At 24.7% G+C, this 27,930-nt stretch overlaps 7 protein-coding genes and 2 non-coding genes across 25 annotated transcripts in view; 4 read left to right on the forward strand and 5 right to left on the reverse strand.

The window, feature by feature from the left end:
- Window positions 1-210: 210 nt before the first annotated feature.
- Window positions 211-2,358, forward strand: LOC107994639 (tRNA-splicing endonuclease subunit Sen34). The gene is made up of 5 exons (XM_017051651.3): window positions 211-769; window positions 861-1,132; window positions 1,243-1,456; window positions 1,563-1,721; window positions 1,813-2,358. Exons 1-5 carry the CDS (start codon window positions 718-720, stop codon window positions 2,013-2,015), a joined length of 900 nt encoding a protein of 299 aa, XP_016907140.1. The 5' UTR covers window positions 211-717; the 3' UTR covers window positions 2,016-2,358.
- Window positions 2,030-3,617, reverse strand: LOC107994641 (large ribosomal subunit protein bL27m). Its single transcript, XM_017051653.3, has 4 exons — window positions 3,050-3,617; window positions 2,717-2,794; window positions 2,397-2,560; window positions 2,030-2,304 (listed from the first exon to the last, which is right to left on the reverse strand). Exons 2-4 carry the CDS (start codon window positions 2,790-2,792, stop codon window positions 2,101-2,103), a joined length of 444 nt encoding a protein of 147 aa, XP_016907142.2. The 5' UTR covers window positions 2,793-2,794; window positions 3,050-3,617; the 3' UTR covers window positions 2,030-2,100.
- Window positions 3,618-4,103: 486 nt separating this feature from the next.
- Window positions 4,104-7,204, forward strand: LOC107994638 (T-complex protein 1 subunit alpha). The gene is made up of 10 exons (XM_017051650.2): window positions 4,104-4,341; window positions 4,679-4,764; window positions 4,857-4,985; window positions 5,059-5,156; window positions 5,295-5,405; window positions 5,513-5,918; window positions 6,026-6,228; window positions 6,304-6,496; window positions 6,571-6,734; window positions 6,816-7,204. The coding sequence occupies exons 1-10, from the start codon at window positions 4,269-4,271 to the stop codon at window positions 7,024-7,026; spliced, it is 1,674 nt and encodes a 557-aa protein (XP_016907139.1). The 5' UTR covers window positions 4,104-4,268; the 3' UTR covers window positions 7,027-7,204.
- A 556-nt stretch (window positions 7,205-7,760) lies between these two features.
- On the reverse strand, window positions 7,761-13,182 carry LOC107994642 (double-strand-break repair protein rad21 homolog). 2 transcript variants are annotated; one of them, XM_017051655.3, is made up of 13 exons: window positions 13,089-13,182; window positions 12,462-12,629; window positions 11,993-12,222; window positions 11,686-11,869; window positions 11,452-11,611; window positions 11,173-11,365; window positions 10,872-11,095; window positions 10,568-10,788; window positions 10,293-10,472; window positions 9,757-10,128; window positions 9,545-9,676; window positions 9,319-9,474; window positions 7,761-9,254 (listed from the first exon to the last, which is right to left on the reverse strand). In XM_017051655.3, the coding sequence occupies exons 2-13, from the start codon at window positions 12,603-12,605 to the stop codon at window positions 9,129-9,131; spliced, it is 2,322 nt and encodes a 773-aa protein (XP_016907144.2). In that variant the 5' UTR covers window positions 12,606-12,629; window positions 13,089-13,182; the 3' UTR covers window positions 7,761-9,128. The 2 variants fall into 2 exon arrangements, with proteins under 2 accessions (XP_016907144.2, XP_016907143.2); XM_017051654.3 differs by lacking the exon at window positions 13,089-13,182 and adding an exon at window positions 12,752-12,894.
- A 66-nt stretch (window positions 13,183-13,248) lies between these two features.
- LOC133666004 (protein NDUFAF4 homolog) lies at window positions 13,249-15,188 on the forward strand. 2 transcript variants are annotated; one of them, XM_062073876.1, is made up of 5 exons: window positions 13,249-13,731; window positions 13,919-14,105; window positions 14,425-14,516; window positions 14,613-14,811; window positions 15,029-15,188. In XM_062073876.1, exons 2-5 carry the CDS (start codon window positions 13,961-13,963, stop codon window positions 15,109-15,111), a joined length of 519 nt encoding a protein of 172 aa, XP_061929860.1. In that variant the 5' UTR covers window positions 13,249-13,731; window positions 13,919-13,960; the 3' UTR covers window positions 15,112-15,188. The 2 variants fall into 2 exon arrangements, with proteins under 2 accessions (XP_061929860.1, XP_061929861.1); XM_062073877.1 differs by having other exon boundaries at window positions 13,252-13,601.
- A 221-nt stretch (window positions 15,189-15,409) lies between these two features.
- LOC107994634 (xaa-Pro aminopeptidase 1) overlaps window positions 15,410-27,930 on the reverse strand; it is a 39,570-nt gene continuing 27,049 nt past the window's right edge. For 8 of the 15 annotated variants that reach the window (XM_028665154.2, XM_062073855.1, XM_062073858.1 and 5 more), the window contains 12 exons: window positions 22,613-22,836; window positions 22,400-22,441; window positions 21,882-22,061; window positions 20,807-20,924; window positions 20,227-20,605; window positions 19,925-20,045; window positions 18,476-18,839; window positions 18,059-18,292; window positions 17,538-17,701; window positions 17,353-17,445; window positions 16,748-16,979; window positions 15,410-16,663 (listed from right to left, as the gene is read on the reverse strand). In XM_028665154.2, coding sequence (XP_028520955.1) covers window positions 16,641-16,663; window positions 16,748-16,979; window positions 17,353-17,445; window positions 17,538-17,701; window positions 18,059-18,292; window positions 18,476-18,839; window positions 19,925-20,045; window positions 20,227-20,605; window positions 20,807-20,924; window positions 21,882-22,061; window positions 22,400-22,441; window positions 22,613-22,836 — 2,174 coding nt within the window. In that variant the 3' untranslated portion in view covers window positions 15,410-16,640. Of the gene's footprint in view, window positions 16,664-16,747; window positions 16,980-17,127; window positions 17,446-17,533; window positions 17,702-18,058; window positions 18,293-18,475; window positions 18,840-19,924; window positions 20,046-20,226; window positions 20,606-20,806; window positions 20,925-21,881; window positions 22,062-22,399; window positions 22,442-22,612; window positions 22,837-27,930 lie in introns of those variants that run through there. The other 7 variants (XM_062073863.1, XM_062073860.1, XM_062073861.1 and 4 more) reach the window with 3 other exon arrangements.
- LOC114577074 (small nucleolar RNA U3) lies at window positions 21,100-21,314 on the reverse strand. Its single transcript, XR_003696831.1, has one exon. It is a non-coding gene; the product is annotated as a small nucleolar RNA U3 (small nucleolar RNA).
- On the reverse strand, window positions 22,997-23,069 carry Trnaa-agc (transfer RNA alanine (anticodon AGC)). Its single transcript has one exon. It is a non-coding gene; the product is annotated as a tRNA-Ala (tRNA).
- On the forward strand, window positions 24,886-27,922 carry LOC107994635 (esterase FE4). Its single transcript, XM_017051639.3, has 9 exons — window positions 24,886-25,392; window positions 25,567-25,855; window positions 25,933-26,118; window positions 26,238-26,437; window positions 26,606-26,774; window positions 26,916-27,082; window positions 27,154-27,298; window positions 27,388-27,520; window positions 27,620-27,922. The coding sequence occupies exons 1-9, from the start codon at window positions 25,201-25,203 to the stop codon at window positions 27,780-27,782; spliced, it is 1,644 nt and encodes a 547-aa protein (XP_016907128.2). The 5' UTR covers window positions 24,886-25,200; the 3' UTR covers window positions 27,783-27,922.

Genomic DNA, 27,930 nt, shown 5'->3' on the forward strand with positions numbered 1-27,930 from the left:
TTACAAATGAGGTACAGAATAAACTTAGCCAATAAGATACAGACTAAATCTATTATTTCATGAGAATATTATACTTCATATTTAAATTATCGATTGTTTAAAGAATTATGTTTAAATTTTGAATGATTTGATTACATATAATTTAATTACAAGATATATGATAAGTTTAAATCATTTATAAAATGACATATTTTTTTGTGTTCTAAAATACTAATTGAACAAGAAATAAACAGTTTTATATACATTTATGATTAATTTAAAGCGGTTAATTTAAAAATTATGTATATAATGCAAAAGTAAAATTATTTTTTGTATATTCACATATATTTAAATTGAGATTTCATATTTTGAGTCCAAAATATAAATAATTTATATTTTGAGTTTCCTTTTCTTCATAATACAATACAAATTTTATTTAAATGATCTGTTATTAAAACATTTGTTCAAAAATATAATATGAGTGATATATGTATAATAATTTTTTATATCAGTGATTTATCAATGTAAATATATTTAATTTCTGCTACTAGTATATGTTTATATCACTATTTAATATTTATGATTGATTATTAAGATCAAAAATATATACAAAATATATACAAAATGAATTTAATATTATAAAATATACATTTTTGATATTATATATAAAAAAATATTTATATAAAATAGTAATAATTACACATATTTATAAAATTAAAAAAAAATTAAATTTCAAAAATGATAGATTTAATTTTATCAAGAAATAATGTTTACATATGGAGTGCAGAAGGTAATAATTTCATTCTTATTTTTTAATTTGTATGAAGTATGTAATAAATATAACTAATAATTTATTTTTAAACTCAATTTTTACTTTTTAGATTGGTTAAAACTTAGAAAAGATTATCGAATAATTGGAGAATTCATAGGTTGTCTTCCAAAGAAACCAAGACAAGATATATTTTTAGGTCTTCCATTACTCTTACAGCCAGAAGAAGTATCTCTTTTACTTGAAAAAAAAATTGCAAGACTTATACAATATTCATGTTTTCAAAGAGCACCATCTGATTCTTTAAAACAAATTTTTGAAGAATATAGAAATATATTATATGCTGAACAAGAAAAATGTTTAAGGAAAGAAAGACAAAAACAGGTTATTAAAAAAATGTTTCCTAAAAGCAATAGTATTTATATATATATATATATATATAAATACTTTAAAAAGTATATTAATTGTATATATATATATATATATTATTATAGGTAATTGGTATGATGGATAGAATTATAGAAGGAAAAAAACGAAAAATACTCGGGATAGAAACAAAGAAGAAGAAAACAAAAAAATCATTATCAGATCCAAAAATACAAACAGCATTAAATAATATTGAGATAAATAGACAGGATCTATTAGAAGAAGAAATGGCAAAATTACCTAAATTAGATAAAAATGAAGCTTTGATTCAGATTCATACAGGTATTGAAAAGAAATATAAAATATATACAGGATAATACAGTATGAATAATAGTTATATATATTTCAAATTTTATTTCTTAAATATTTTATAGAAATATGTTTTTAGTGTATCCATGGATAGATAAAGATATAAAAATAGTAGAATGGAAATATCCCTCTGATTATAAACAACAACTTCGATATAAAACATATAAAAATTTATGGGAAAAAGGATATTATGTGTCAAGTGGAGAAAAATTTGGAGGAGATTTTTTAGTATATCCTGGTAAAAACAAAATTTTATTATTATAATATATATTGTTTGCATATGATTAGTAGATTTAAATAAATATTTTAATAATTTGTATTTTTTATAGGAGATCCTATTATGTTTCATTCTCAATTTATAATTTTATGTAAACATGAAAACGAAGAAATTCCAATAACTGAACTTTCAGCACAGTGTCGAATTGCTTGTCATGTTCGAAAGACACAAGTGTATGCTTTCTTTTCTGAAAATCAAAGTATAAAATATCAATCATTTCAATGGGCAGAAAATGCTATGCTTGAAAATGTATAAATTTTACAAAAAAATTAAATAATTTTTTTTTATTTATATTTTTAATTTACAATTAATTCAAATAATGCAATATAAGTATTTTCACTTAAAGAGTATCAATCAATATAAATCTATTATGTTGTGATTCAGGAATAATATTAAAATGTTTTTTATATATAACACTATTTTTTCTGTCTGCATAATTCCGTTTAGTCCAAGAATGAGACATATTTGGATTAATCTTTTCACAGGTAATCATTACTTTTCCACTTTCTAAAGCATATAATGTACCATTTTTTCCAAAACCAACCTATGAAATAAATTTATGTATATTTAAATAAAAACATTTGAATATGCTATAAAATGATCATTATATACAAATAAAATTAAAATTATACTTACATATAATCCTGGATGAAATCTAGGCTTAAGTTGTGTAGCTAATATTGTAGATTCTTTAACATAATATCCATCTTGTACTCTCCATCCTCTATGTTTTGGTCTTACGCGAATAGGTGCATTACGTGTACTAGAACTAGCTTTCTTTGATGCATACCTCACACATGCTATTAAAAGTTCATAAAATTTGAAAAAATTATTATATAAACAAATATATATTTTTTATATGAATTTGAAATATTTATTATTTTTTTATTATAAAAAAAATTAAGAATAAGGATTACTATATAAAAAAATTAATAAAACATTTCCTTTATACACACCTAAATTAGTAGTAGTACTTTTCACAAGAAAATTAGAATTTTTAATGCAAGTAAGTAATTGTGTTAAGAGTATCATATCTGAAATTTATATAAAAATAATTATTAAGTATATCAATTTTTAATAATTTTTTCAATTTTAAAGAAATGATAGATAGATATAAAGAAAAGATATTTAAACAAAATTATTAAATATTTATAATCATTAGTTTCATTCACTGTTTTTTTTTATAAAGTCAAGTCACTAGAAAACAAATCAAATCATATAATATATGCTCTTCAGTTGTTAGTTGACAAAATCTTAATATTAAAATTGATATTATAATATATGCTTACTTTATAACTTTTATCAGATTGACCGCTTATTTTTGTAAAAATGGAATATATTTATAAATTGTTATCTTAAATATAAAGTTGAAGTTTGATATTATATTTTTAAATTTATATTTTTATAGATTTTGGTGTGTAAAATCGAAAAGTAATAGTTTTAATTATTAAAATTCAATAGTTTAGAAAATATTTGTATGTAAAATTGTAAGTTTTTATACGTTATATATTATATATTATAACGCCATGTTGATTTTTTATTTAATTCGATAATGGGATTCTTATTAATGAACAATAAAAGATCTGGACGTGTTAAATTTAAAATATTTGTGAGATAAAGAAATACAAACTGTATTATATTATAAATCCAACCCGAATCATATAATAATTTGGATCAAATTTAAAACAATATTGTAAGAATTAAATATGAAAAGGATATCTCTGTAAAACATTTATGATGGCAATTTTTTTATTAAATAAATAATTATATATTAGATTAATTGTAAAAAATTAATATATCATTTTATAATAATCATATAAAATTTTTTACAACTAAATAAAGAATGTAAATTCCACTGGTATTTTATTATCCAATCAAATTGTATAAAAAATTTTCTTTTTATAATCGAAAAATTATTTGAATTTGTTGCCGATTAGTGTTTCAATCAAATTAAATAAAAATTCAATATAATTCTTAAAAACTTAAAAAATTTGCAATTTTGCATACAAATATTAATTATTTTTAAATTTTATACATAAATAAAATATTAAAAAATTAAAAATTTCATTGATCGAAATAAAAATCTTAAAATTTAAATTTAGTTTATTTTAGTCTATTTTAATTTATAATTTGAATATGTATTAAATGATTTTATTGATTTTATTAAATATAATGATTATATTTAATAAATAATAATATTTAATAATTATAAATAAATAATAATTTTGTTTTAAAATTTATAATATGTATTAAACGGATATATATTTCTATATTATATTTCTAAAAAATAATAAAAAGAGTTTTTTGTCCAATACTGATACAGAATAATTCAACCAATAGAAAATAATATTGAGATTAAAAGGAAAGTTGGTATAGGCATTGATCATCATCATTATTATCAATGGTATACACACGCGGATAATTTTATGGTAGAATTTCTATCGGCAATTGAGATTTTTATTCCTGTACAATTATAATATTGATTGAAGTAAAAAAAAATATTGCAAAATGTCAACTGTTGCTAGTCCTTTAGTTGTTGGTGGTGTTCGACAATCTGGAGCTCCTGTAAGAACACAAAATGGTATGATAGTTACTCATTTTGTATAAGAATTTGGTTATATTTTATTTAATCTTTATGTGAAATATAGATTTTTTATTTTATATAATAATTTTATTTTTATTAAAATTTTTAACTATATAAAATTATTATTATAAAATAATTTACATTTTATACTTTTATGCAATGTAAATAATATAATATTGATATAATTATTTATAACACATTAAAATAATATTTAAATTATTCTTTTTAATAGAATTTCAATATTTATAAATTATTTTTTTAAAAAACTTAATAAAATTCAAATATAAATTTTGTATAGTTATTTTATTTTCTTATTTATTTTTTTGTTTTTTAGTCATGGCTGCTTGTGCAATTGCTAATATAGTAAAGAGTTCTTTGGGCCCTGTTGGTTTGGATAAAATGCTCGTAGATGATATTGGTGTATGTAAACATTTTTGTAAAATATATCTATATAAAAATTAATTAAATTATTTTTTAAATTTGTATTTTATATATTTGAATTAATATTATAGGATGTTACTGTTACAAATGATGGAGCAACTATTTTACGTTTACTAGAAGTTGAACATCCTGCTGCAAGAGTTTTAGTAGAACTAGCACAACTACAAGATGAAGAAGTTGGAGATGGAACTACTTCAGTTGTAAGTTTATTTAATTTAAATAATTATATTTAAATGTATTATTTTTAAATAAGATAATAAATTATTTAAACAGGTAATAGTGGCTGCTGAATTATTAAAAAATGCTGATGAACTTGTAAAACAAAAAATTCATCCAACATCTGTAATTAGTGGTTACAGGCTTGCTTGCAAGTAATAATTATCAATTTATTTTCAAAATTTATTAAAGATAAAGAAATATATATTCTTAAATAATAAAATAAAATAATACAAATATTCTATATTTACATTTTATGTAATAGTAAAAACATTATATCATTTATATTTTAGAGAAGCTTGTAAATACATTCAAGAACATTTAACAGTTGGTGTAGATGAGCTTGGAAGAGATTGTTTAGTTAATGTAGCAAAAACTTCAATGTCCAGTAAAATCATTGGAGCGTATCCTTTTTTTATTTTGCCATATAAAAAAATTAAATATGTGCATTTTATTTATTATTACTTTATATTATTGTTATTATCATCACTTCCTTAATAAATTTATTTAGTGATGCTGATTTTTTTGGAAACATGGTCGTAGATGCTGCAAATGCAGTAAAAGTTAGTGATGGAAAAGGAGGATTTATATATCCTGTGAAAGCAGTTAATGTTTTAAAAGCTCATGGAAAGAGTGTTAGAGAATCTGTATTAGTGCAGGGTTATGCATTAAATTGCACCGTAGCTTCTCAAGCAATGTCTAAAAGAATAATGAATGCAAAAATTGCGTGTTTAGATTTCTCTTTACAAAAAACAAAAATGAAATTAGGTGTTGAAGTACTAATCACAGATCCTGAAAAACTAGAAGCGGTACGTCAACGTGAAGCAGATATTACAAAAGAACGTATACAAAAAATTCTCTCAGCAGGTACAAATGTTATTCTTGTATCTGGAGGAATTGATGATCTTTGTTTAAAGGTATACTAAATATTATTATACATAATATATAAATATTATTATATTTTCTTATTTTAAAAAGATAATACTTAAATAAAAAATTATATATAAATTTTTAATTTATTTAGTATTTTATAGAAGCTAAAGCAATGGCAGTTCGTAGATGTAAAAAAGCAGATTTGAAAAGAATTGCAAAAGCTACAGGTGCACAATTTCTTACTTCTTTAACTAATATGGAAGGAGAGGAAAGTTTTGATTCAAGTTTTCTTGGAGAAGCTGCTGAAGTAGTACAAGAAATGATATGTGATGATGAGCTTATTCTTATTAAAGGGTTTGTTTTTTAAGATTATTTATTATTTGATACAAATGATATAAAATTAAAATTAAATTTATATTATTATAACAGACCAAAAGCAAGAACAGCAAGTTCCATGATATTAAGAGGACCAAATGATTATTATTGTGATGAAATGGAACGATCTGTGCATGATGCATTATGTGCAGTAAAACGAGTTTTAGAGAGTAAAAGTGTGGTTGCAGGAGGTGGTTGTGTTGAAGCAGCACTTTCAATTTATTTAGAAAATTTTGCTACATCACTTGTAAGTTTTCTTATAATATTGTAAATTATTAAATTATTTTTATAGTAAAATATTTTATATTTTATATTTTATAGAGTTCTCGAGAACAATTAGCTATTGCTGAATTTGCAAGATCATTATTGGTTATACCAAAAACATTAGCTGTTAATGCAGCACAAGATGCTACAGATCTTGTTGCTAAATTACGTGCTTATCATAATTCCAGTCAAACGAAAGCAGATCTTGCAGACTTAAAATGGTAATATTTTTTAATAAAAAATTATATATTAAAATTTTTTTCATATAGGAAATATAATATTATATTAATAATATTTTGTAGGGTTGGTCTAGATTTGCTCGAAGGTACTATTAAAGATAATAAAAAAGCTGGTGTATTGGAACCAGCTATTTCAAAAATAAAATCTCTGAAATTTGCCACAGAAGCAGCCATAACAATTCTTAGAATTGATGATATGATCAAATTAGATCCAGAACGATCAAAAGATAAATCATATCGTGATGCAATGGAATCTGGTGAATTGGAAGAATAATATTAAAATATATTATTTATTCTTTTTTCTTATAATTTGTTATACTGGAAAAATTAAATTATAATTTACTATTATTTTACAATAATAGCGATAAAAAAATCACTAACATTTATGTTAATATGTTCTCATGAATGAATTTGCTAATAATAAATAAAATAAAGCTTTTACATAGAAAAAAGTTGTGTATGTATTTTAGAATTTATTCCAAAAAATTATATAATACATATTAATATGAAAAAGATTATATACAAAATTATTTTATTACATAACTTTATTGTTTATATGAAATTTATCATATTAACGCGGTTTACTACGGAATATTTTAGAAAAGATAAGAACTTAAAAAATACTGAATATAATATATTATTTATTATTCAAAATATAGTTTTTAAAAACAAAATACAATGATATTGAAAAAAAATTTTATTATATAACTTAAAATAATAATTTTATAAATATATTATAAATAATGCATTGAATACATCTATTATGTGAAAAATATTTAATTATATTTAAAATTATATAATATAAAATTAAGTATTTTAATATATTATAATTATTTATCACACATATTTTTATATGTATTAAAAAAAATATACTTAAAATTAATATTAATATTTTAATAATTCTCATATAAGTAACAATTTATTAATAGAAAATAATGAATTAATATTTTTTAAATATTTTAAATATTATGTGATATATACTTTAGGGTTTAAATTTTAAAGAAAATATTTCAGAAATTTTTTTTTATTTTATAAACAGATGTATATTAATTAGTGAATTATATGATTATTTACAAAAGGCATTTCAAATATATGATATAGCAATCGATTTTTTTTTATGATACGCTTTTTAACACCATTACATGCGTCATGACAATTTATGTTGTTTACTGTGCACGTTATATTTACAATGTTATACGATTGATTTTAAGAAATTATCAACATATCAATTTGATAAAATATAGCATTTTTTAAAAAATATGATTTAACATTTGTATTCCATAAAACTGATATACATATATGTATAACAATAAATTATCGAATATTATGATCAAATTACGTAAATTATAAAGTTATATTTTTTAAAAAATAGAAATCGAACAATTATCATTTTATATAATTAATAAATTTTTTAAAATATACTATGAAATTATTTAATAAAAATATTAAAAGAGAAAAGCAAATTGAAAAAGGAATCAGCTCTTTGGAATGTTGTTCACAATGTAAATATAAATTAGAGGATCGCATAAATTTTTAGTAATTTATAAACAATAACTGTACAGGTTATGTCAAGTGTACACAAAATATAAAGTAAACAATATTTATATAAATCTGAAAAATAATTTAAATACACTATTGATTCTAAAGTTTGTAATATATAAAAGTATTACCCATAAAATATTCCCTTGATTCTTCATTAATAATTGTTCAATAGTAATTAATATGTAAGTACTCTAATAATAATAAACAAAAAAAAATTAAATTTTAATGTGTTCGATAATTTTTCGATAATTTTTAATTTGAAAAATTTTTAAATATTTAAAAATGAATTTAAACTATACATAATCTCATTTTATGAAATTTTTAACAGAATTTTTCATTAAATTATCTTACATAATTATTAATAATTTTGGACCATTCTGCAGTTTGGAAGCAAAAAATTTCTAAATATTAAGATATAAGATATTTTTATTATATATTATTATTATATACAAATCCTGATCGGATAATAATAAATTTAATAAAGTCAGTTGATTTTTTATCAATATAAAACATTATTTGTTAATGATAAATTTGTATATTTTTAATTGAATTTTTTTTATTATAATAAAAATGCAGAAGGTCCAAAATATTTCTTCTTTTGTTTATACAAAACGAATACATTCCCCAACCAGGAGTTTAAAACATGATTTACAAAATTTTTTTATCTTATTCAGATATTTCAAGTTATAGTAATTTTATATTATTTTACAATATTCAAATTTTTTTCCAAAAGAACTTAGATAAATTGCTTATTTTATGTGATTAAAAATAGCTACACTCTTCTTTCTCCATCATTTTTAACAGTGAGTGTATGGTAAGAAATACCTAGCAGTTTTACAATGCAGGATTTTCGAATTTTGGTCCTTTACTGACTACAATTTCAGTATATGGATATTCTTGATTGAGTTCTAATACTTGAAATTTTTTTAGAACTAATAACGTGTAAAATTTTTGTGCAACCTAAAAAATAAATTAATAATATAAATAATATAATTTTCTGTTAATTACATTCTGGAATACGAACCTGTTTGCGATTGTTTTTATATGCCATTTCCGATAATGTCAATCTATCTTTGGTATCTAATTTACTTTTAATAACATGATACATATGTGATGCTCTTTTATTAAGAACTCGTTCTTCAAATTGTTCATAAGTTTCATCTATTTGTTGTTCTTCTTGCTATCAAAGTAAATAAATTGTATAATATACTTATATTTTTTTAATATAATTAAATTAATATTATACATACAGGTCCTACAGATGGAGGAAATTCATAATCTTCATGATTCCATGGTGTTGCTGGTCCTCTTTCTGATACAGCAGGTGTATGTGGTGGAGGAGGATGTTCATCATAACCAATGTAGGGTACTTGAGGTTGTGCCTATTATTTATTCAATTTTTTTAATAACAACACACACACATACACACACAATTATTTATATATAAAGAAATATAATTAACCTGATCATAGCCCATATTTTCCATCTGAGGCATTTCAACAGGTGGTGCAGGGGTAACTTCTGATTCTACCTGAGTGGATGGAACAACTGGTTCTTCAGATGTAGTAATAGCATCATTAGCAGAAATTTCGGGAATTTCTGAAGGAAGCAAAGGTGCTTCAGAAGGTAAAGAAACCATTTCTACTTCTTCAATGGGAGGCACTATACCACTAATTTCAGATACTGATGATTCAGTTGGTAAAGATACTTCAGGTGGAGGTATTGGTGATTCTGTAGGGGGAAGACTTGATTGAGGAACTATGTTAGGAACTTCCACTGTTTCAGGAACAGTTTCTATTGGAGGAGGTAATGGTGCTGGAGGTGGTGGCCTTATCTAAAAATAATAAAATAAATTAATTATTTAAACTATTTTATTATTAATGAAAATTATAATATTATATATATGAAAATTATAATATAATTATAAAATTATAAATATTAAATTATAAAAAAATTGAAAATAATAGAAACAACAAAAAAAAAAAATATATAATGTACCTCTTCATCTGCTGGTGCTTTTCGTTTGCGAGACATTCGTTTACTAAGGATACTTTGTTCATATGCATCAGGTTCTGCAGGTTCTCTCATTTGTTCTAAAGACATATTTTCTTCTTCACCTACTAAACGTCCAAAATCCTCATGATCATAAGATTTACTAGTCAAATGTCGTTGATAATTCTATGTCATTAAAAAATAAAATTAGTTTTTGTAAAATGAAAAATATATTGAAAATAATGAAAATGAAAATATGAAAAATATCAATAATAATCTACCTTAAATAATACACGTGCTGGTATTGGTCTTCCTGGTAAAGCAAATAATTTTTCAACTCCGCCAGTTTCTTTCCAATGCATTAATCGTTTTGTAGGTGGAGCCAAATCCAATGTCGTAATAATATCACTAGTATCCGATAATTGTGCTTTCATTTCTTCACCAGAAATATTTTTTACTTCATCCACAATAAGTTTGCGTTTACGTTTTGCTTTTGTAAATCCTAATAATATTTTATATAAAATTATATTTATAACAATTATATAAATTACAGTTGAAATAAAATAATATTATAATATGATAAACCTTTTAAAGCAGATGCATCAACAGGTGCAAGAGCAAAACTTTCTTCTTCATCATGTAACAATGTAGTTTGATCTTGTAAAGGCGGAGCTTCTTCAATAGCTTCCATTGGACGTTCTTCAGGAATAGTTGGTGGAGCAGGAGTGAAACGACGACTTGCAACACTTATTCTTCCCTCAATTTCTTCACCAGGAGCAGCTGGAGAAACAGGTCTGGATTCATCAGTACTGTACAGAAAATATTAAATTTAATATAATAAGATAGATATAGATTTATTCATATATAAATTTATTATTTTCATTACCTCATTCCTCCCATGGGAGATGGTGGACCTCCGAAACGATCTCCCATTTCTTCTTCTGATTCATCATGTACAGAAGGTGGTCCTCCAGGAACTACACTTGGTTCTTGTGCTTCTGTTACTGTACTAACTTCAGGCACTGGTACTTCACCCATGGGTGCTTCATCAAATAAACCACCTTCAAACAAGCCACCAGCTACATAAAAAAAATAAATATATATAATACATACAATAATAATATAATAATAATAATTAAATAATATATTAATTTAAATTATTTACATATGATATCTTGACCAAGATGACCACCAAAACCATCATCTCTAATAGGCATATCTATATCCATTGCTTGTGCTGTTACTGATGGACCAGGTACTGGTTCTTTTTCTTTTTGTTCTAAAGTTGCTTCTATTCCTGGTCCATCAGTGAATAACATATGAGTCTAAAAGATTAATATAAACTTTATAAATATTGCATAAACAATATTAATATATAAAATGATAAAAAAAAATATACTTGATCTAATGATGGTTCTACAGCACCAGCATGCCTAAGTAATTCTGGAGGTTCTGCATCAAAACTCATATCACCAAATCCTTGATCATGTGTAACCAAAGCTAAACTCCCATAATCTTCTCTCATAGTGATTTCCTCTGCACGTGATTGATTTAAACTAAATTGTGCTTCAATATCAACATCTCTAAAATAAAAAATTAATATTAAATAATAATGTTTATAATTTGTGTATTTTTATAATATAATATAATAATTATTTATAATGAATTTAATTAATAAATTATTTAAATTGAATTTATATATTTACTTTAATTCTGGCATTGCCGTATCAAAATCGTGAAATACTTCTGGTAATGTTATAGCTGTTACAGCAGCTTCTCTATGTTCTTCCGGTAAATCTACCATACCAGGCCTAAAGGCCATTTTTATTTTAACAAAGGCTTCATTACAATCAGCTAAGAGATATTTAGCCTTTCTTGAATATATGCGTACTACACCCAATAATAAATGACCAGATGTTCTTAAAGCCATTTTTACCTATATCAATTAAATGAAAAAAAAAAAAGAATTGTTATATGTAATGTAATTTATTAAAATAAGTTTATCAATAAGTTTATTAAAATATATTCTATTCTAAATGATATTATATAATCTTGAAAAATATAAAAATATAAATTATTATAAATTAAAAATAATAACAAGAATGTTATAAATTTGAATTTATACATATGAATAAAAATAATAGATTAATTAAAATAGATTTATTTTACAAATACCTTTGGCTGTAATATACCATCCACAGATTTTTCAATATTTGTTTCAAATACATGAGCTTTTGTCAATTTTTTGTCCCAATGAGCAGCTAACCAAATACGCGCTAATGGGCCTTTTTTGGCCAATACGAAATGTGCATAAAACATTTTTAATTTGTTTTATATGCACTTCTACAAATAAAGTAATATCATATTAATAAAATTTAATAAAAAAGTTTCATATTGTTTGTAAACACAAAGCCTAACAGAATTATTTCGTTAATATGAATTTTCGTTAGCAACATAATTATCACCTTATAATGATAAAATCAATTGATGTGTCAATTGATATATAAAGTTAGCATTTTTAACATTTATAAATATTCAAATTGAGTCGTGGGACTCGAACAAATAATAATCATATAATTTTTCTTAATTTACTAAAATATCAACATCTTTGCACAAGATGGCGTTTCTATCTACAATTTTGGCGGTTACGCGTAAGTATGTTGAACACGTAGTATGTTTTATTTATTTCCACATAAGATATATTATTACGATGACGTTATTGATAAATCTTAAATTATTATATTCATATTTTATATAAAGTATCATATGTAATTATTATATTATAAAATCGTTAGCACATACGGTATGTTTCTTTTCAGCGCGTCTTCACAAGAACCTGCAACTAATTTCACTGAACGTTCCAAAACTTATTCCACTGATGATAGATATTTGTATTCGTAAAACTACAAAAATTTGTTCTTTGAAATCTATATTTATATTTTATTAGAAATTAAATATCTATCAAATATTTCAATAATTGGATAATTATCTTTATTTGCTGTTTTTTATAAAATATAGATATACTAATATTGGATTAAAATGGATTAATAAAAAATTATACTATTATTTTATTAATATTCAAAAATCTATTAAAATTTTAATTTTTACCAATAGCATTCAGAATTTTAAATTCTTTTAAAAATATTTTTTTTGTTATAAAATATAATTTATAATTATTAATGCTTATATTTAATTTATTTAAAAAACATGATAAATATTATTTGAATAAAATTAAGTTTAAAAAATATGGAATATATTTAATAAAAAAAAATCATTTTATCATAAGAGTATTATTATAATTTATGTGATTACAAAGTAACAAATATTTTGAATAGTAGATAACAATAACTTCTAATCAATATCATAATTTAAAATAAAAATTTTTATTTTATAATTTGATATTTTAAAAATTTGCTTTAAGTAAAATAGTATAAAAATCAGTGAGGTTAATATCAATTATTAACCAAATAATTAAAAAAATTTGATAATTTAATCAATTTTTTTCGATTCTTTTTTAAATATGTATATATATATATATATATATATATATATGAAAGTTTTAATTATTTCTGTTTAAATAATTTAATAATTTTGTTTTTTTTAAATAAAAGATAAAACAATTTAAATTACAGAGATGTATAGTTCCTTTCTTGTTACGTTACGAAGTCAATAAAATGGGAAAAGTGTATTCTCTACTTTTACGACCAATTCGTACATTTAATATTGAAAATAAAGTACATCGAATTATTTCAAGAGATAAACCAGTGCCTGCTCCTTTACATTCATCAGTACAGAAACAAAAGAAGCTTGTAGATAAATGTATGTTTTTTGTTAATGTTTTTGATTAAGTTTACAATTTTTAATTTTAATTTTTTATTTTTTAAATAAATATTCTTATCAAAAAAGAATTCTTATTCAAAAAGAAAATAAATCATTAGAAATTATAGAATATATATTATATTAAAATTCTATGTTTTAATTAAAATTTAATATCAATTATATTTATTTATTATATATGATTTTAAATAAAAATTAAATTTTAATTATTTAAGATTTGTTTTCTATTTAAATATTTTACTTTTTAAAAATTTGATTATTGTTATATAATATTATTTGTAAAAATTTCTTTTTATTTTAGTAAACCCTAATTTTATGGAAATTCACTATAAGAAGGATTCTCAATTAGATGACCGTTTAAAAAATGTTTTTGTTAAATCAGAAGATCCAAAGGTATTTTATTTGAAAATATGATATAATTATAATTATATGATATAATTATATATTTATAAAATTATTATTAAAAGACAATTTTCTTTTTATTTTAAGGATATATTAAAAGAAAGTACATCCAAATTACCACAGAATAGAAGTCAACGTTCTTCAGAAGACTATGATTTTAAAACTTATAAGGGTAAATGTGATATAAAACAAGTTATACATTTCATGAATATGCACAATGAAAATCCTATAGAATATTCTGCAGAAAAAATATCTATACAATACAAACTAGATAAACAAATAATAGGTAAATATATTATTAATATATAAGATACATTATTATTTTTAAACAAATATATATACATGTGTTTAATATATTGTTATTATAAAAGTAATATAATTTATATTATAATTTATTTTGAAGCGCTTGTAAACTAAGTGTTTTATTTGAATTTTATATTCTTTTTATTTAAATTTGAAAATACATCTATTTTAATTAATTATATTATTTTAATTTGTTTCAGAAAATATTTTAACATATTTTAAAATTTTACATTGTGTAGCAGATGCTAAACAATTGAAATTAAATGATGGTAAGAAAAAATAACAATTTTATTTTATAATAAAATTTAAACAACTTACAACCATGTAGATAGTATAAATAAATATTAATTTATTAAAATATTACTTATTTCCATTTTATCTCATTTAATATATAATGATAAAATTCAATAAAAATATAATTATTATTTCAATATATAGTTATCTTCTTTATATTATGTTATTTTATTTTAATTATTATATATAAATTCTTTAATACAAAAACAGAGATAAAAAAAAGAAATATTAAAAATAAGCAATAATGAAAATATTTTAATTTTTTTATTTTTTACAGAAAATTAAAATTATTTCTAAGAAATTCTTTATTTATTAACGAGTGAAATACATGCTAATATCTTTGTTCTTTACACATATAAGTTATATTTACAAAATGTAATTCTATAAATATTTTGTAATATTTATATGTGTATGCTAGATTTTCTATGCATAAAAGATTTTTTTAATTCTTTGTTTTTTAATTTTTGATTTTAATTTTTAATTTTTGAGATTAATATACTATACAAATGAGATTTAGAATAGATTTAATATTCAATACAATTTTTTTCTCATATTTCTGTAATATCTAATATTTTTTTATATTAAAAATTCAATATTTGTTTATATTAGAGATTAATACAAATACATTGTAATTTGAAAAAGAAATGAAAAATATTCGATTAACATTTTATCCCTTATCTTTAATCTAATAAGAAAAAGTGAGAAAAAAAGATAAGTTAAAAATTTCATTGTGCAATCAACGTTGTCTAGAATGTCGTAGATCGAACAAATGAGAACAAATAATAGAAAAAAAAAATAGAATAAGAATTAATAGGCAATACCATCTTGAGTGTAAAAGAGTCTATTTTTTCATCGAAATATCTTTGTATTTTCAAAATATTCAAAAGATGGCGCTTAATTCTTATTCTATCTTATCTTATCATGAAAAATATCTTTAATATTCAAGAGATGGCATTGTAATTTAATTCTTATCCTATTTCTATCTTTGTTGCATTATTTACTTTACTTATTTATATATGTTTGATGACTGTATCCTAGATGGCACTAATTGTACAATTTTTATCTTATCTCTGTCTTACTCTTATTATTTGCTCTTCTATTATTTTTTTGGAAAAATACGCTCAAGAGATATCTGATTAATTTTATTGCCTTTTTTACCTAAATATAATGATTAAAAGTTTTAATAAAATTTCGATGCAATTTTTATATATTTTAAATAGATATTTTTATATATTTTATATAGACATTTTTAAAATATGCAATGTAATGAGATATAAAGTCCCATTAGATCCTATATTTTTGTGATATCTCATTCTAATCAATGATTTTGTAATCTAATTTGGAATTTAATGATTGCAAAACTTGAATCTAGAATTGGCAGTATAAAAAAATTAATTTTAACATATATTAAATATAGTTAATAAAACAATTTTTGTTTTTTATATAATCCATTTTTAAACCCTATATATATATATATATATATATATATCATTTATTCATTATTCATTTGAATCTTAATTAACTCCATACATCTGGAAGATCTGAAATACAAAAAGTTTTCAAATTTTCTTTCATTCTGAAAACCTAAAACTTCATATAAATTTTCTTTTCATATAAGTACTTACTGAATAAGATGTGATATATAGAAATAAAATAAATTAATACGTGGAATTTTTTGAATATAGATGATGTCGAATGTGAATAATTGAAAAGTAATTTTTCGTCAATTCGTCTTATTTCTGGAATGGTTGCAGTTTTTTTCATCATCCAATCGAAAGCATCCATTCTTAATCTTTTTTTTAATTCTGCACCTATTTCATCTCTAATTCGACGATTATAATTATTCAGCCATCGTATCTATACAAATATATTGAAATATATTATTGAATAAAAATATAAAATTATTATTCAATAAATCTTTTAAATTATTAAATTACTTTAAATTTTCTATCCTTCCTTTTTTTCTTTCTTCTTTTTTTAACAAATAAATATTATTGCAAATTCATTTTTTTTTAGAAGAATTTCTTTAATTTTTATGATTTATTTATAATAAAATTTTAATACATTTATTAACAAAAAAATTAACTGAAAATAATCAAAATACGTATACAATTGTAAGAACAGGATCGAATCAAAAAACGTCATTAATTATGCAATAATTTGAATATCTGAAATATCTAATTTATCGCGATAAAATGGTCGAATGCTAGATGTTCATAAAAATACTCACATGAGACGGATTTAACATATTATTATCGATCAATTTTGGTTCATATGGAACTAACGTTATATCTCTGAATTTTAAGAATATTTCTGAGCCTTTCTAAAAAAAAAAAAAAGAAAGATATATTTTTTACCAAGAATATATTTTACAAGTTTTTAATCAATATCAATTGATTTGATTGACCTACTGACTTTGCCTGCCACCACTGTTTCAAGCACATTCTCCAAACGTATACCAAAATCGCCTTGTTTGTAATAACCAGGTTCATTCGATAAAAAAAATCCTGGTTTTAATTCAATAGGTCCGCAAACTTTATCTGATGTTGTAACATGTGCATATGATATACCAATAGGTGCTAAAAATATGAACACTATGATTAATACGAATTATTAATAAATATTCGAGAAATATTACAAGAAATATAATTTCTACAAAATTTTAAATTCAATTTTTGACTTAATTAGTTTGACTTAATTAATTAATTTAACTAAATTAATTGTATATCTTTTTTGTTCTCTCCTATTTCTATTTAAATTTCAAAGATATTTATACAGAAATTAATATCTCTTTGATTGTTTTAATCATTATGATAATCATCATTGGTCAAATAGAAAGACCGCGATTGAAGTATATTTAAATCGTATAATTTGAATCGTACGATTAATCGTTTATGAAATTGAATCTTTAATTTTTCCAAAGTAATGAGACAAACATTCGTGGACAGACAGAAAGTGACCGATCCCATGGCCAGTTCCGTGCAAATAGTCGTAACCGATGTTCCATAATGGTTCTCTTGCTACGATGTCCAATTGATTGGATTTTAAATTGCTTGGAAATATTAAAGAGGACAATTGTATTGCGCCGATTAACACTCTTGTATACGCTTTTTTTTGTTCTTCTGTTGGTGTACCAAAATGAAGCGTCCTCGTCACATCGGTGGTTCCGTCTGAGAAGAGAGAGAAAAAAAAAAATATTAGAAAATATTAAAATTCAAGGATCCTAGATTATTTTTGCGCATAATATATACATATATATATTATAGAAAATAAACGAAGATAGCAAGGAAAGGAAACGAAACGGTATAATTAATTATTTAATTATATATAATATATAAAATATATAATTTAACCTAAATATTGTCCTCCTGAATCCACTACCAAGGTGGACGTTCTTCCAATTTTAATATTTGTCAAATTGTTTGGCTCGTAATGGGGAATGGCAGCATGGGGTCCGTATCCAGCGATGGTAGGGAAGGAGATACCTTTATTCTTCTCCTGTTCATAACGAAACTCGTTCGCCAATCTGGCTACCTGCATCTCATCCCAACCATCTGAATTCAACTCGTATTGCCATTCCATGTATGCGAGGAAATCGCACATTGCTACAGCATCCCTTAAATGGGATCTTCTCATTCCTTCCGCCTCGATTTCATTCTTTTGAGCTCGCAAGCTTAACACCGGCGATGGTTTTGGTAACCGTTTCTCCGGAGGAATCTGCAAGAATCATAATATCTCTTTTTAAAACGTTTTTTTCAATTCATTGAAAAAAGAATATTGGAATATTGGAAGATTGTGATGAAGTTAACTTAATATTTATATAGGTTAATTAATATATTCGTAGAATATTTTGAGGTGTCTAAAAGAGGAGACATGAAAGTTATTTATTAAATTGCAAGCATTTAAATTAATAAATAATCATCAATCGACAACATTTTTGTATACCAATATTTTTTTATTCATTTTTGCTTCTAGAATTGAAAATCCACGAATGTATAACATTTTTTTGTAAACGAACATCTCGTTTGTAAACAACTCAATATATTATTACTATAAGATTATAAAATAATAATTTTTACGATAACTTGCTCTTTGCATCTCTACAAAAATCACATGAAAATTCTGACAAAAGATTAATCAATGCCTATTAATCGAATACTATTGCAAGATCACTCGTGTATTTAGAATGGGAAGAAAACTGCTCCCTGATTTCTGATGCCGCGGGCGTCCAGGCGTCTCGAAGCACCGGCTATCATGTTGGGAAGAAGGTGAAACCGTTCACCACCATGTGGATCGTGGAAATAGCGTGTTATACACACCGTTTCATCCTATTTATTTATTCACCATACCACTTCTATGCCTCGATGATATTCGATAACAAGAGCATGTGCAATGAACGACGGAGATGGAGGAAATGTTTAGTCTACGTCTATGAACATGTGTCAGTTTGTCACGTGGGGATCAAGCTAAGCTCAACAAGCTCTACGGAGATAGGAGAACATGTTAGAGAAGGTGTACTTTCGCCTAGGATTATCCGCTCTAATACGCGTATAGTTGGGCCTTGATAAAATGGTGGGAATTATGGAGTTCTATTGGATGCATGGTTTTTAATTTTAATCTTTTTTCATTTCAATAAACGTGAATATATTTTATATATCGATGAAAAATTTTCGAGCGAGTGAAAAAAAGAATAAAAGTTTATTAAAGTTTTTTTTTTAATCGGCTATGAATTATTTGGATTATTTTATCGTCTGAAATAAGAATTTGATAACTTCAGGCTGGATAATTAAATTTATACATACGGAATTGAATATCTCCATAGAAGCACCTGGACTGTAACCACATCTCGTTGGCAACCATACTGAATTCCAAGCTTGAGACATTGTCCGTAAATCGTACCAAATAGAAGTGTAATTATGCCATCTACAACATATATGTATACATATATTAATATAATTATAAAAATATCAATTAAAAAATTTTGACTATACTGTGAATATATTGTCACTGTATTCAAAATTAATAAACATTCGGATTTTCTTTACCAAAGCATGAAATTCTTTCTATAAATACAAATATTTTTAAATATTATTGCTCTACTCACTTCACGCAATTTGCATGCGAGCAAAAATCCATTTTCAAGTGCTCCTCCACCGATCGTAAAATTTTGTGTCGCGGTGTGTACAGATGTATCGATTCACCAGTAATTATGGCATACGCTCTGAGAACAGGAGTGTGTGGCAAATCGTATCCGCGAACATTGAACAGCCAGGCTATCTCATCGAGTGCCGTGAGGACCAAAGCGTTGGCCTTAGATACCTCCATTTCGATTCGAATCGACTGAATCTTGTCCTGCCATGCTCTTCCGGAATATTTGTCCGGTAATGGATACGCCGGATGTGGATTGTAATTCGGTCGATTGACCTGCCAGATCAAGTCCACCAGGTTGTTACGGACAGGAACCAATCTTATGGACGAATTTGCTGGACACGAACGCTATTGTTAATTCGAAAGCAATCTCATTTGAGATTGAAGCAAATTTCATGGATGAAAACTATGAATGAAAGAGATTGCATGTGTTAATCGTAGAATTATTATGATATTGTGGATGATAAATGGTGAAATTGTGTATATAAATTTAAAATATATGATTAGTTAAATGTTTTGCCTTTAAATTTTATTACCTAATTCATCTTCCCAAATTTCCCAATCAATGGCAGATACGAGTGTTGGATCGGCGCCAATACGTACAAGAGCTTGATTGTGAAATTCATGTATCAACCATTCAGTTATAGAAGGAACCTGTAATTCCATTTTATTTTTGTCATATTATTCATTAATTTTTTATATGAAAAAGAATGAATAAATATAACTAAATCGTAAATGCTATTATTTCTTATAAATTTATATAATTTTTTATTAACAACATTATATTTATTTGTTAATAATATTTATATTTAATATTTTAAAAACAGAAACCACTCAGAAAGCCCCTCTCCCATCCCCCTCGTACTAAATACAAGGGGTGAACGATCATCGATAACTGAGAAATCGAAGCAAAGTCAATTTCTCGAGTTCTCCTCACGCTCAGGGAAAGGTGCTATGCCTCCTCATCGTGGCTGCATCAACTCTACGTTAGGGCAGAGCTTTGAGAAGATCTACTACAGAAATGATCCTGTGAAGTACGATCTTAGTTTTTCAGCGCTATTGCAGCCTTTATATTGTACTTGCTACTCAATCTCAACTGTGAGAGAGCGTTTAACTAGTTAGCCACCTAGCGGTATAATTTTGAAATAACCAGTTGCGCATGGAGTCGCGTATAAGTATATATAGTACGTATAGTAAGTATATAGTATGTGTATATATATTATGCGTATATTAATATATCTCTAAAAATAATTGCTATTATACAAAATAATTATTAATTTTATTTTATTAATATTATAATTAATCGAAAATATTATTCATAATTGATTATAATCGATTAAAATTTATTAATTTTAACTAATAATATTAGTTTTCAAATATATATTAATATAATTTTGATATTTTAGATTAAAATAATTTTATTTATTTCAAAATTAAATAATAATATAAAATGCAGGAATAATTTTACAAATAATTTTCAAATTCAAATAAAATTCTAATTAAAGAAAATCGAATTATATTATATTTCATATTATACTTTTTTTTATAATAGAGATATAAGTCATTCTTTTGTTTTAAATTTTTAAATACAAGTTCATATATTGAACTTACATCTTCTCTACCACGTTTCATGAGTATCCAATTGCAATCAAGTTGATGATCCGCCTGAATATAATATCTTCCATCGGTCCAAAACACAGCCTTGTTCAAAGTAATGACAGCTTCTCCAGCACTTCCGTAAAACCCAGTGATGAATTCTCTTCTCATATCACGAGGATCTAGAGAATCACTCTAGAGAATCCAAAACAGACATTGCGATTTAATATAATATTGAATTAAAATATTACAAAACGCTAGTGGTTGCTAATAAAAGGAGAGCTGCACTCATGATTACAAAATTTCGAAATTAAGTAAAATTTCGATAATGTTCGGGACATTTTGAAAAATCTAAATATTTATTTATTAATCCTAGAAAATATTATCGAATATAAATTTTTCCAGGTACTTATTTTTATGATATTATTTGTTACATTTATTATAAATATTTGTATTCTAAAGTTAAATTAGTATTGAGATTATGAAAAGCTTCGAAATTATGCAAATTCAAAATTTCACACAAATTGCTATACCTCCAAAGGGCCCTCGCGGCCATGATAAACCAAGTTCATTGTCTGAAAATTGAAGGATATCGAGGAAAAAAATTGTAGAAATAATATTATAACAATTTGCAAACATAAAATTTTAAGTTTAAGATTTTTATACAATAAATTTTGTTATAAATATTTTATTACTATTATAATAAATATAATTTATCATTCTTAATATACATATATAATATTCACCTGATGTGCGTCATCGGAAGTAACTATATATCCATCAAGAGGTGGTCCTTGAATGGAAGCGACCCGAGTCATTTCCGATCTTAATTGTCTCAATCTTAATGATGTATCTTGTCTATTAGCTGGTTGTTTATGTGCAATTGCTGGACAATGGGATCTTTTTGCTCCGTTATAATTCAAAAGTGGCTCGACGATTTCGTTTTGAAAATGATACGCCTTTGTCAAGCCTAATTATAAAATAAGATTTATTATTAAAATAAATATTCTTTTAAGTCAATGACTTTTAATGATAATATATTAATAGTATTTTACTTAAAATATTAAATAAATATTTACTGTGAAGTTTTTATTATTTAAATAATAAAAAATAAACGTAGAAAGAATAATTGGAGGCGCCGGGTATCGATCCCGGTACCTCTCGCATGCTAAGCGAGCGCTCTACCATCTGAGCTACGCCCCCGATATAAAAGGAGTATTAAGAATATTATATAGTGTTTGTATAATATTTCATAATTGTATATATGATAAAAATTTAAGAATAATTTCATTAAATGCATTTATTATATCTATTTATATATTAAATTTTATAATAAGTATATATTTTATACAATATATATTTTAATATATATTATTTAAGAATACTATTTTTAAATCATAAATTATCCAATTTTGTTCAATTTGTGGAAAATGCTTGATATATTTAATTTAATTTATAAAACCAAAAATTGGTTTATTATTTTAAGAATTGATCAATTTCATTTTTCATCAATTTTTTTTAATACATCATCAGTTTAATTCTATTCAATAAACTAAGAATAAGATTATATTCAAATAAACTAATATTTTCATCTCTTTTTTCAAAATTTAATAAATTTAAATAAAATAGAATTTATTACATTTATTATTTCCTTATTTCCATATATTCAACAATTCACAGAATATCCAATAATTCAATATTCTCGAGTTTTCTTCATCCCACCAGAAACCATTAGAGGTAACCTGTATAAAAATAGACATAATATCCGTGGAATGACACACGCATATCCTGTGGGAATCCAGAGGGTGTGCTGAGTGGTGCTTATATAACAGGAATGCAGTTTACCCGAAGAGGTCAGCCATTCCGAAATCCATGTTTCGATCGGTTTCAACATTGACCTAATATTTTATGGTAATAATATTATAATTTCACACGATTTCCTTGCGATAATCGTATCTAGCAACGATTTTTGATCGACGACTGAATATATTTCCAAACGTACTTTCTGGTACTTTATGTGACATGCCACGATTACTTAATTTAGGGAAAATCGATACGACGTAAATGATACAAGAACGAGAAATCTTTTTGTTATAACTATATAACGTGCAAGGGGTAACCAGGTTACCAAATTGTTTAATTTAATAATTTAACGTAAATATCAAGTAATATTAAATATGTTACTAGGAAAGTAGGAACGTCTAGTAGGTGAGTTTGTAACTTTACAATTTTCACCCCCGCGAGTTTTCCATCCTGTTCTCCAACAGTAAACGTTCCGCATTATCGTGATTTTCCTCCATTTTGATTCATCAATAAACATTTTCGATGTTTGTCCTTCCTTCTCTCTGGTTGCATATCTTTTTATCTTAATGATAAGTTTCGAATGAAATTATTACGTGTCATTCACGTATATGATCTTCATCGTAATGTTCGAGTATTTATGTAAGCATTGAAATTTTAATTTTACGTATTATAAACGTACGATAAACTTTTTGAAATGAAACACGAACGATAATGACATAAAATTAATTTCATTTTTGTGTCGTATTTTGTATAATCGACATTTTTATAGAACCAATAAAGTTTTTAATGATTGTAATTAAATTATTAAATAAGATTATTTGTATTAACTTTTATTTAAAAACAAAATTACATGTGTCCAATTATTTTCATAATAATATTTTAATTTTAAGTTTTGATATTCATACAAAAAATTATACAAATTATAAAAAATTACACGGTACTTTTTATGATTAACAATCATTATTCTATTCAAGAGAAAATTACATAATAACTTCAAAGATTAGAAATATGGAGGAATTTTAAAAAATAATTTTGAAGATTACAAAAAAAAAATGTAAAATATTGCTCATGTTTTCGAATATTCTTTTGCTAATAATACTTCTAAAAGCGTAATAATACCTCTATGCTAGCGTAACTGATTGCAAATCCATTACGACGTAATGAGAATGCACTTGAAAACAAATATTTTAACCACGACGTATAGACTCGTCGTTCATTTCATCTCCGGATAATTCCGGAAACGTTTTCGTTCATCAACAATGGAGGATGATTTGTCAATTATCAGGATATCCGACATTTAGTTATGAAAAATCATCGTCATAAAATTATTACGTACGATGGAAAAATCGTCTCACGGAATTCTAAAAAATCATCCAGATTTGTTTTACGATTACAATCACGTTTTTCGCGTCGATTTATGTAATCTATTTTTCCGCATTCTGTTTTTTTTTTTCTCAGATAATGCGCATCGTCACAGCCCGCATCTTTTATATATATAAAATCACGTTATATGTAGCAGTCGAAGTTTAAAATGTGGCTGTCCAAGTTCCTGCTTTATGGATTTGCGGTTGTTTGGGTTTGTGCCGAGCAGGACGTACAATTGAAGATTCCTCAGGGTGTGCTGAAAGGTTTGAAGACCGAAACAGTTTTTCACAACAAGCCGTATTACAGTTTTAAGGGTATCCCCTATGCGAAACCGAATGTCGGTTCGGACAAATTTCAGGTAAGTGGACATATTTAATTAATATAATTAATTAATCTTAAAACGATAAAACGATCTTGATGTCCATTTCACGATAAATTCTTCTAATAATTCTTCAAATGATTAAAATAATTGCACATGAAGAAATGGGAAGAAATTAAAAAAATTAAAATTTAACATCTTTATAATTTTCAGATATCAGAACCAGCTGAACCATGGGAAGACGTGTACGATGCAACCGTGCATCGTTCTGCTTGCCCATTCTATTGCATAATCAAAAAGGAAATAATCGGTGAAGAGGATTGTCTCTATCTGAATGTTTATACTCCAGTTCTGGACAAAGAAGCGCGTAAAGCTGTTATGGTATGGATTTATCCGGGTGGTTGGAACGGTGGCATGGGGGACGATATCCTGTTTGGTCCAGATTTCTTGGTGGAGAAGGACGTGGTGCTTGTTACATTTAACTTCAGACACGGGGCACTTGGTGAGTACACGTGTCATTTCAACTCAAGGAATATATTATTGAAAATTGATATTCATAATTTGTCTTTTTTATTGCAGGATTTTTGAACACCGAAGATAAAAGCGCTCCCGGAAATGCTGGTATGAAGGATCAAGTGTTGGCGTTGAAATGGGTGAAGGATAATATACATTACTTTGGCGGTTGCCCTAACAGAGTAACTATTTTCGGTGATAGTTCAGGTGGTGCTTCTGTTCAGTATCACATGTTATCTCCCATGTCTGAAGGTATATTTATCAAAGTGCACGGAGTTAAAATTACAAAAATTATTATATATATATATATATTTTTCTTGGAAATGTAATGTAATAATAATATTGCAAATTGAATTTTAATTACATTTTAGGTTTGTTCAAGTCTGTCATACAGCAAAGTGGGACAGTGCTCAATCCATGGGCGATAACTTATAATCCAAGAGAACAAGCCTTTATGTTGGGTGAAGCTTTGGGGATAAAAACGACAGATTCTGAGGAATTGGTCAAAAAATTGAGCGAATTCCACGTTAAAGACATCATTGCAGCAAGTGGCGAAATAATGAAGAAACAGGTAAGATATCCAATATAAGGAAACATTGAAATTTCTTCTTCGTTCTTCCTTCTGATCTTTTTAATTGGACAATCAAATTTTCCATATTTATGAAAATAAGAGAAAAACGAACGAGAAGATATTATTATTGTAACATTTGCATGGAAAGTTTGATATTTATAATTATAGAACATATTATCTGGGCATATGAATGCTTTCGTTCCATCCATTGAAGTCGATCTGGGACAAGACGTATTCCTCCCGACTGATCCTTGGACCCTATTAAAATCTGGAAGAATCGAAGATGTGCCTGTGATGTCTGGAATTACAGCCGATGAATGTGCATTTATGGCACAAAGTATGTGATACTTATTATTATAATACGAATCGTATTATAAATTATGCATTTTCAACAAATTATCGTTTTAACTATCATCTCTATAAATTTACTAACTTATATTTATTTTTCAAAATGTTAAGTATCGTTCGAATGTTGCAGATTTGATAGATAAAATCGAAGTATTAAACACGGAACCAGAGCAATTTTTACCAGACGATTTGAATTACACCGATTCGAATACGAAGAAGGAAAGTGGACAATGTTTGAAAAAATTCTATTTTGGAGAGAAGCAAGTGTCGAAAGATAATTTGAACGAATATATCAGGGTAATTATAGCTTATTGTCGAATAGAAAAATATTTCTATTTTTTAAACGTTAATTCTTTTACGTTTTACAGATGTTGAGCGATATTTTCTTCGATGCTGGAGAGCTATTATCGCTTGATATTATGAAGAATCGAATTTCATCTCCTATTTATGAATATCTCTTCTCTTATGAAGCGCCAACTGGTTTTATGAAAAGTTTATTCGGTGTTAGCGATGGTAAGGTTTCTTCTTCTAACGAAATTATGTAAAATTATGTAAATTCTATCTATTTTTTTTAAATATTTTCAATTTGTTTGTCCAAACAGGAGTTGCACATTCCGATGATGTGGGTTATTTATTTTATTCCAACATTTTCAAGAATTTACCCGAACCAGATTCCTCAGCAGAGAAGATGATAAATATTATGACCAAAATGTGGACAAATTTTGCAAAGGATGGGTCAGTAATATTATTTTTTATATCAAATATTCTTAATCTGACTGTATATTAAACAATTATTGTTATAAATATAAATATAAAATATATATTTATTATTAGAAATCCAACATCGGTATTAGATGAAGACGTGACAGTGAATTGGGAACCAATGGGAAGTGATAATAATTATCTTAACATCAACGAAGAACCAAAGCTAGAGAGAAATCTAATGAGTGATAAATTCGATTATTGGAAAGAGAAATATAAAAATGCCATGCCATGAACTCTTTAATATCTCTATCAATTTTTCTATTCGAATCAATCAAATAGATATCTACGTGCAATAAAATAATAACTGTAATTTAATTGTAACATCATATAATACAATCTTAACAATATAAGAATACGATTTATATTCCATAATATTCTTT

The sequence above is a fragment of the Apis cerana genome, linkage group LG4 (assembly GCF_029169275.1).
Source record: "Apis cerana isolate GH-2021 linkage group LG4, AcerK_1.0, whole genome shotgun sequence".
Taxonomy (NCBI): domain Eukaryota; kingdom Metazoa; phylum Arthropoda; class Insecta; order Hymenoptera; family Apidae; genus Apis; species Apis cerana.

Excerpts from the sequence above, each read along its gene's own strand:
- LOC107994642 (XM_017051655.3), bottom strand. The coding sequence starts at position 12,605 with ATGTTTTATGCACATTTCGTATTGGCCAAAAAAGGCCCATTAGCGCGT. Across the intron at positions 12,223-12,461 it reads ATGGTATATTACAGCCAAAG|GTAAAAATGGCTTTAAGAAC; the intron begins GTATTTGTAAAA and ends TAATTGATATAG. Across the intron at positions 11,870-11,992 it reads ACGGCAATGCCAGAATTAAA|AGATGTTGATATTGAAGCAC; the intron begins GTAAATATATAA and ends TTTTTATTTTAG.
- LOC107994638 (XM_017051650.2), top strand. The coding sequence starts at position 4,269 with ATGTCAACTGTTGCTAGTCCTTTAGTTGTTGGTGGTGTTCGACAATCT. Across the intron at positions 5,157-5,294 it reads GGTTACAGGCTTGCTTGCAA|AGAAGCTTGTAAATACATTC; the intron begins GTAATAATTATC and ends TTTATATTTTAG. Across the intron at positions 5,919-6,025 it reads TTGATGATCTTTGTTTAAAG|TATTTTATAGAAGCTAAAGC; the intron begins GTATACTAAATA and ends TAATTTATTTAG.
- LOC107994635 (XM_017051639.3), top strand. The coding sequence starts at position 25,201 with ATGTGGCTGTCCAAGTTCCTGCTTTATGGATTTGCGGTTGTTTGGGTT. Across the intron at positions 25,393-25,566 it reads TCGGTTCGGACAAATTTCAG|ATATCAGAACCAGCTGAACC; the intron begins GTAAGTGGACAT and ends TATAATTTTCAG. Across the intron at positions 27,521-27,619 it reads ACAAATTTTGCAAAGGATGG|AAATCCAACATCGGTATTAG; the intron begins GTCAGTAATATT and ends ATTTATTATTAG.
- LOC107994639 (XM_017051651.3), top strand. The coding sequence starts at position 718 with ATGATAGATTTAATTTTATCAAGAAATAATGTTTACATATGGAGTGCA. Across the intron at positions 770-860 it reads TTACATATGGAGTGCAGAAG|ATTGGTTAAAACTTAGAAAA; the intron begins GTAATAATTTCA and ends TTTACTTTTTAG. Across the intron at positions 1,722-1,812 it reads AGATTTTTTAGTATATCCTG|GAGATCCTATTATGTTTCAT; the intron begins GTAAAAACAAAA and ends TATTTTTTATAG.
- LOC107994641 (XM_017051653.3), bottom strand. The coding sequence starts at position 2,792 with ATGATACTCTTAACACAATTACTTACTTGCATTAAAAATTCTAATTTT. Across the intron at positions 2,561-2,716 it reads AAGTACTACTACTAATTTAG|CATGTGTGAGGTATGCATCA; the intron begins GTGTGTATAAAG and ends AACTTTTAATAG. Across the intron at positions 2,305-2,396 it reads GATTTCATCCAGGATTATAT|GTTGGTTTTGGAAAAAATGG; the intron begins GTAAGTATAATT and ends TTTATTTCATAG.
- LOC133666004 (XM_062073876.1), top strand. The coding sequence starts at position 13,961 with ATGGGAAAAGTGTATTCTCTACTTTTACGACCAATTCGTACATTTAAT. Across the intron at positions 14,106-14,424 it reads AAAGAAGCTTGTAGATAAAT|TAAACCCTAATTTTATGGAA; the intron begins GTATGTTTTTTG and ends TTTTTATTTTAG. Across the intron at positions 14,812-15,028 it reads ACTAGATAAACAAATAATAG|AAAATATTTTAACATATTTT; the intron begins GTAAATATATTA and ends AATTTGTTTCAG.